General features: G+C 45.7%; 3 protein-coding genes across 3 annotated transcripts; 1 reads left to right on the top strand and 2 right to left on the bottom strand.

Annotated features, from left to right (window-relative positions):
- Positions 1-4,164: 4,164 nt before the first annotated feature.
- Positions 4,165-4,643, bottom strand: LOC115459390 (histone H2A type 1-E-like). The gene has a single exon (XM_030189224.1). The coding sequence runs from the start codon at positions 4,641-4,643 to the stop codon at positions 4,251-4,253; it is 393 nt and encodes a 130-aa protein (XP_030045084.1). The 3' UTR covers positions 4,165-4,250.
- A 345-nt stretch (positions 4,644-4,988) lies between these two features.
- LOC115459378 (histone H2B type 2-E) lies at positions 4,989-5,370 on the top strand. Its single transcript, XM_030189211.1, has one exon. It carries the CDS (start codon positions 4,990-4,992, stop codon positions 5,368-5,370), a length of 381 nt encoding a protein of 126 aa, XP_030045071.1. The 5' UTR covers position 4,989.
- Positions 5,371-5,734: 364 nt separating this feature from the next.
- LOC115459387 (histone H4) lies at positions 5,735-6,071 on the bottom strand. Its single transcript, XM_030189221.1, has one exon. It carries the CDS (start codon positions 6,069-6,071, stop codon positions 5,760-5,762), a length of 312 nt encoding a protein of 103 aa, XP_030045081.1. The 3' UTR covers positions 5,735-5,759.
- Positions 6,072-7,703: the final 1,632 nt, after the last annotated feature.

Here is a 7,703-nt window from a genome sequence, read left to right as displayed (position 1 = left end):
CCTGGAGTTAGTGAAGGGAAACCTTGCCTCACCAATCTACGACATTTCTTTGAAGGGGGAACAAACACGTGGCTAAAGGTGAGCCGGGTGATATTGTTTATCTGGATTTCAGAAGGCGTTTGACAAAGCACCTCATAAAAGACGCCAGAGGAAATTGGAGGCGATGGGATAGGAGGTAGACAGTGGAGTGGGAGGGGTGGTGCACACCGGTGCACGCCACTGGGGGGGAGGGTGTCGGCTCCGCTGGTTCCCAGCTCCCTCTGCCCCGGAACAGGTTACTTCCTGTTCTGGGGCAGAGAGAGCAGGAACCAGCGGAACCGACGCAGCTCCCAGCAGGTAAGAATGCACTCTGGAGGGGGGGAGGGTGTTGGAGCGCCAAGGGGGGTGGAAAAATATCCGATGCCCGAGGGGGGTGTCGTTGCTGCACCCAGGGGGGTGTTGATGCGCCGAGGGGTGTGTGCACAGCGGCGAACCGCCCCGGGTGGCAGCCGCCCTTGCAAAGACACTGGGAGGTAGTATTGTAGATTAAAAACTGGTTAAAAAGATAGAAAACGAAGTAGGGTTAAATGGTCAGTATTCCCAATGGAGAAGGGTAGTTAGTGGGGTTCCCCAGGGCTCCTGGTGCTGGGACCGCTGTTTTTTTACATATTTATAATGACCTAGAGATGGGAGTAACTAGTGAGGTAATTAAATTTGCTGATGACACAAAGTTATTCAAAGTTCTTAAATCGCGGGAGGATTGTGAAAAATTACAAGAAGACCTTAAGAGACTGGGTGTCTAAATGGCAGATGACGTTTAATGTGAGCAATTGCAAAGTGATGCATGTGGGAAAGAGGGAACCTGAATTATAGTTTCATCATGCAGGTTCCACGTTAGGAGTCACGGACCAAGAAAGGGATCTAGGTGTCGTCGTTGATGATACCTTGAAACCTTCTGCTCAGTGTGCTGCTGCGGCTTAGAAAGCAAATAGATTGTTGGGTACTATTAGGAAAGGAGTGAAAAATATATTATAATACCTTTGTATCGCTCCATGGTGCGACCGCACCTGTAATATTGTGTTCAATTCTGGTCGCAGCATCTCAAGAAATATATAGTGGAATTAGAAAAGGTGCAGAGAATGGCAACAAAAATGATAGAGTGGATGGGACGATTTCCCTATGAGGAAAGGCTAAAGCGGCTAGGGCTCTTCAGCTTGGAGAAAAGGCGGCTGAGGTGAGATATGATAGAGGTCTATAAAATAATGAGTGGAGTTGAACGGGTAGATGCTAAGTGTCTGTTTACGCTTTCCAAAAATATGAGGACTAGGGGGCATGCGTTGAAGCTACAATGTAGTACATTTAAAACGAATCGGAGAAAATATTTCTTCACTCATCTTGTAATTAAACTTCCGAATTCGTTGCCAGAGAATGTAGTAAAGGCGGTTAGCTTAGTGGAGTTTAAAAAAAGGTTTGGACGGCTTCCTAAAGGAAAAACCCTAATGTACAGATCGTGGAGACATTTGTTCTTCTGTGGATTACAAAACAAGCAGCCCCCTTCTACCCCTCTTCCGACCATGTATTTGAAAGGCAATCTTGCAATTCACTGTTTGGATAAAGTGTGTTCAAAGAGGCCATTTGGAGACTATTTGAATGCAGCAGGTTTTCATCTGTTGAGAACTAATTGCCATTTGAAGGCAGCAAGGAGATGGACATGGGGAAGTGGCCACAGATTCCTGTTTGGCCTTAAAGCAAAGGAGGAAAAGACATATTGAGTGTGGGGACTCTGTGAGAACTGGACCTTGACCCTTTGAAGTGAGATAAGGGTTCCTTTACTGAGGATGTGTTTAATTAACAAAAGGACTGAAATGTATCTTTTAAGGAACTGCAATCGTTTTATGTACCTTTTGGCAATTATGCCAAAGCAATGACATATCCTAGATGATGCATTCTTGAAAAACCAGTTCTTTATGTTTTGGGGCTGAGAAACTCTATATAAGTGCCAGATCTGAAAGGCGAGGGAGGGCACTGACAGTCCTGGGTCTCTGGGGAGCCAGAGGCTTAGTACCTGCCTCACTTGCTGTTTTTTCCCTTTTGCTTATGTATCCAATTTGCCCTGCTTATTATTGCTAAGGAACTAGTTTCTGCTTTGCTGCTAATTTTGTAAGAATAAACAGTTGCTAACATGCCAAGATTGTTTGTTTTGTTTGTAGTTATCTTTTAGTGGTTGCCCAGGCTGGTGTCCAAGAAAAATACAGCTGAGGGTATTTGGTTGGGTTTCTGCTTCTGTGATCAAGCCAGCCTCCGGAATTTTAGGTCAAATGCCAATTCTCGCCAGACCCTCTTGACCCCATTGGGCACGTGTCCTTGAGGGGTGGGCTGTGGGGCAAGAATACTTAAGCAGCTCACTCTGTGGATCAGGGCTTTCCAGCGCCTTGAAGGAGGCTTGCCCACCCCCCCTCCCTCCTTTTGTCCTGGGCCTGGTTTCTGAACTGATGGGAAGGGTGTGGGTGTGTGTGTATGTGTTTAGGTATGGGGGGGTTAGGGTTGTCACAGTGGGTGGACACCAGAGTTTATAGGGGTTGTGACTCGTGAGGTACGAGTCATAGCAAGAAGTGAGATTCAAGATATGTTTTATTATGGTGGGTTGCAAGACCTGGTTACCGGGCATGGGTCCAATGCCTGCTCCAGGACTTTTGCTGTCAAGGTGGAGCTATGAAATTCAAGACTGGCAAGTTGAGAATCCAGTGTGTATGAATGTTTGTGCCATAATATTTTAAGTGTAGCTGGGGTTGCTACTGTTCAAATTTTCTTCTTACCAATTTCTACAATTGGTAATAAATGAAACTGAGGACTACTGTTTACTGCCAATTAGTGTGCTGAAGAAGGAAAGCTATGAGAGGGTGAGGGGTTCACTTTAACCTAAGGTGTGTAATAGTAGGTTCTTGGAGTGGGGGTTACAGTAAGACATAGGTAAGTCAGTCCCAGCTCCACTGGTTAAATACTTTATGGCAAGAGGTTGAAGGATCCCCACTGACCTAATAAGAGAACAATGGGAGGAGAAAGTTGCACTCTGAGAGACCTCACAAGCTCTGTATGTGATAACTCACAAGTGACGTCCCATATGAATGGTGGGCTGCTCGGAGATGCAGAGATGGGAAAAGCGCCTGATGCCTTTTCATCGCTAAACCGGGAACTTATGCACTTTGCTGTTCATAATGTAGATTTGGACAATCACAAAGCATTTAATTATACAGCTCATTGAGGGTTTGCCGAGACTGAGAAGTGCATGAAAAGGAAAATAAATGAGATATTTTCCCCATAATTCTTCTTCCCACAAGAGGTAATAGTAGCCACTTTGTGTAGACTAATGATGTGCATCAGACAAAGAGCTTTCAATGAACCATCTACGCTGATGAACTGTCAGGTCGTCCAGAAGCAATCTGCTATGGATCTTTGTCTTGTTTAATGACAAATTCTCTCTTATGGAGACAGCAGACCATAATTGAGGTTTGACCCCCAGAATTATGTAATAGCCAAATCCCTGACTAAGAAGAAGCTATCCTCTTGGTCACCAGAAGGTAAAGCGCTCTTTTCAGCTCCAAAGACCTGCATTGGTGACTGCTCCAGTACTGGCAAATGCTGAACTTCATCTTAAAACTCGTGATACTCACTTACAGCTCAGATTATGCCATTAGAATTGCACTTGGGCAAACAAACCGATAAGGAGAAGAGCATTCTGTTGTGTACCTGAGACACAAATTCCTCAACAGAGGTACCCTTGGTTGCTATTGAGAAAAGTGACTGACCTTGATGCGACCAGACTGAAAAGCTTTTACCTGCTGGTCCTCCATAATCTGCTGCCGGGAGTTAGTAGAGAGGGGACCTGTCCAAAAGCTGCTGCTCTGCATTAGGAGCTTTTATTTCAATTTTTCTGTCTTCACTGGTCGTCTCAGAATTCCCGGCATACCTTTTCTTTTTTAAACTCCATGGTTTTCCAATCATTGATTTCTTTTCCCGCCTATTTTATTAGCTGTCCCTGTCGCGCCAAGGAATTATCTCATTAAAACGAAAAGCTCACTAGTCAGGTACTCAGGTGCTATTATCACCAGCCTCTAAGGGGAAATACCTAACCTAGAGAAACACTTAATAAAGGATTCCTGATTTTATTTAAAGGCGATACTCCGCTGAAATCTGGCTCTTTACGAGAAAAAGTAGGTGGCTCTGAAAAGAGCCTTTTGGGTTCCTGGTTTCGTCCTCTCTGCGGGACAGCTTTACTTGCTCTTGGCCGCCTTGTGACTCTCGGTTTTCTTTGGCAGAAGAACCGCCTGGATGTTGGGCAGGACGCCGCCCTGCGCGATGGTGACTCTCCCCAGCAGTTTGTTCAGCTCTTCGTCGTTGCGGATGGCCAGCTGCAAGTGCCTGGGGATGATGCGGGTCTTCTTGTTATCGCGCGCAGCATTACCAGCCAGTTCGAGGATCTCGGCGGTCAGATATTCCAGCACTGCCGCCAGATAGACTGGGGCGCCGGCGCCCACACGCTCAGCGTAATTACCTTTCCGCAGCAGTCTGTGCACGCGCCCCACGGGGAACTGCAGCCCCGCTCGGGACGAGCGAGTCTTAGCCTTGGCCCGAGCTTTACCCCCTTGCTTGCCACGTCCAGACATTTCGATCAGTTTTAGAAGAAATAGTTGAAACTTTCACAGATCGAACCGCTTTTATACTCTCTACCACTGTTTCTTACACTCCTTCGCGATTGGTTAACAACCGACCGTCCTGAAACCTGCCTGTCTCCGCTATTATCATAATGGGCAGGCAAATAGGCCAATCCCAGGGCTGCCAGGCGGTCTGATGACGTTTCATTGGTCTAGACCAAAAAGCAAGGAGAGAAACTCAGCGCCAGCAATTTGAATGGGGACCCTATAAATTGCCATCCGAACAAGCTTTTCCACTACTAGTCTAGTACGATTCTTTGCTTTGTCTATTTTAGATAGCGACTTTGAGCTTGTGGCCATGCCTGAACCAGCCAAATCTGCTCCCGCGCCCAAAAAGGGATCGAAGAAAGCAGTTAGCAAGACCCAGAAAAAGGACGGCAAAAAGCGCAAGAGAAGCAGGAAGGAGAGCTACGCTATCTATGTGTATAAAGTGCTGAAGCAGGTTCATCCCGACACCGGCATTTCATCCAAAGCCATGAACATCATGAATTCCTTCGTGAATGACATCTTTGAGCGCATCGCTGGAGAAGCCTCCCGCCTGGCTCACTATAACAAGCGCTCTACCATCACTTCCAGGGAAATTCAAACCGCAGTGCGTCTGCTGCTACCTGGTGAGCTGGCCAAGCACGCCGTGTCCGAGGGTACCAAGGCCGTCACCAAGTACACCAGCTCCAAGTAATGGCGGGCTCAGCCTACAGCTTCCGCACACACAACCCAAAGGCTCTTTTCAGAGCCACCCAACTTGCTCCACCTAAAGTGCTAAAATTTTGCTGCACGAGTAAGGCTGGCCCAACACTACCACTACTCCTTTACCTTATTGCTGAAGAGGAAAGGAGATATTACAGAGTTAAAAAGGAGTCTTTCCCACACACAAACACACTCGGAAATATAACAACCTTCCCTTTTGGCCGCAGAACTGGCTATCGTAACTACCGTGTTCTAAAATTCTTCATACATACGGACAAAATAAAGAAAAAGCTAATATCACAGCTCTGTTATTGAAAGTGTGGGTGGCTCTTAAAAGAGCCTTTGAGTTGGTTGGATAGATTCAAATAAGAGTCAGGTCCTTTAGCCTCCGAAACCATACAGGGTACGGCCCTGGCGCTTCAGGGCATACACCACATCCATAGCTGTTACTGTCTTTCTCTTGGCGTGCTCAGTATAGGTGACGGCGTCTCTGATAACATTCTCCAAGAAAACCTTCAGCACCCCACGAGTCTCTTCGTAGATGAGACCGGAGATACGCTTGACTCCGCCTCGGCGAGCCAAGCGCCGGATAGCGGGCTTTGTGATCCCCTGGATGTTATCGCGTAACACCTTCCTATGCCGCTTAGCGCCCCCTTTCCCTAAACCCTTCCCACCTTTACCACGACCGGACATTTTTAGCCTGTAAAGTGAAAAGCTCTACAGAATAACAAAAAGAGAGATGTCCAACTAATATAGACGTCAAGCGGACCTTATGGAGAACTGGATTCTGAAACAAAAGCGGGACTGCTGAATCCTCCCCTCCCCCACAATTCGTTCCTCCCACTCGGTGTTCATTCTTCAACTTTTTTAAGGTTTCATGTGAGAGGAAGAGAAATGAACTTAACTGATCCTATGCGGGATGTATATTTTATGTGTACATACCGTTCACATAAAATGTTGCTATATTCGAAGCCTCGTGAAGGATATTTACATGGGATATGAGGAGGAGTAGGGACATATAAAGTACCATCTAACCTGCCCTTCCCCAGTCTCCACTCATTCCATACTAAAACTTCTTTTGTTCTCTACTTGTTTTTCCCATTACTGCTTTAAACTGATTTATTTTTCCAGTATTCTCAAGTGTGGTATTAGCAGACTATTTATCTGCTTTCAGGAAAAATGTGGAACAAAAATTGGTAATCATATCAAATTTGTCTCACAAAGGACACTCCAGAGAGCAGGGAGGCCACGATTTAAATTCCAAGACGACTCTGCAACTGGGGGTGCAGCAATGCAAGAAAGCATAACTCTAATGTCACGTCCGGATTTAGAGCACAACCAGTATTGTGTGCAGTAAACCACAGGCCTTAATGTTCACTTACTTGCAGAACTAGATATCTGGGTTTAAAAAAGGTTTGGACAACTTTTGGAGGAAAAGTCCATAGTCTAGTATTGAGACAGACATGGGGAAGCCACTGCAAGCCCTGGAACTGGTCTCATGGAATGATGCTACTATTTATGTTTCTGCCAGGTACTTGTGACCTGGATTGCCTACTGCTGGAAACAGGAAACTGGGCTAGATGGATGATTAGTCTGACCCAGTATGGCTATTCTTTTGTTTCTTATGAGGTGCCTGTAAATTTGAGTGCATCTCTTCCCTATTTGCTGCTCTGCTTTGGTTATCCATTGTCTTTTGATTACAGTACAAGCTTCTTCTACTTTCAGGACTTTTCGTGATTACTCCCCCAGTTATTTGGCTTCCTTAACTGTTCTTCCTTGTTCTTCCATCCCCATCGTTGGTACGGCTTGCTACTACACAGCAGAGTGTTTTTTATTTCCTGGCAATGCTTATATGGAACCAACTCCACAGTGGCGTACCTAGGGTAGTTGACACCTGGGGTCGGTCATTTTTTAACACCCCCCCCCTCCAAAATCCATTACTAGGCATACCGAGAATACAAAACACTCAGGACCTATAGAGCAATTCTACCATACCATAAGCAGTCATTTCTATGAGTCACACATGGAAAAAAAAATCTTAAACACTACAGTGAGCACTAGAACATCAATTCACCTATTGTAAAACGAAACCAGACAGATAGTACAGATCGTCAATCCTGCACAATCAATGCCAACTGAAAGTCATATCTTTTTCACAAACACAGATACACCCTAACCCAGTATAGAACAAGTAATCATACTACTACTACTACTAACATTTCTAAAGCGCTGCTAGGGTTACGCAGCGCTGTACAATTTAAACATAGAAGGACAGTCTGTTGTAGGAGGTGGAAGGCCTCCAAATATTTAATATAGAGGTGGAAG

This window comes from Microcaecilia unicolor, unplaced genomic scaffold, assembly GCF_901765095.1.
Source record: "Microcaecilia unicolor unplaced genomic scaffold, aMicUni1.1, whole genome shotgun sequence".
Lineage (NCBI taxonomy): Eukaryota > Metazoa > Chordata > Amphibia > Gymnophiona > Siphonopidae > Microcaecilia > Microcaecilia unicolor.
This window is presented reverse-complemented; position numbering and strand designations above follow the sequence as displayed.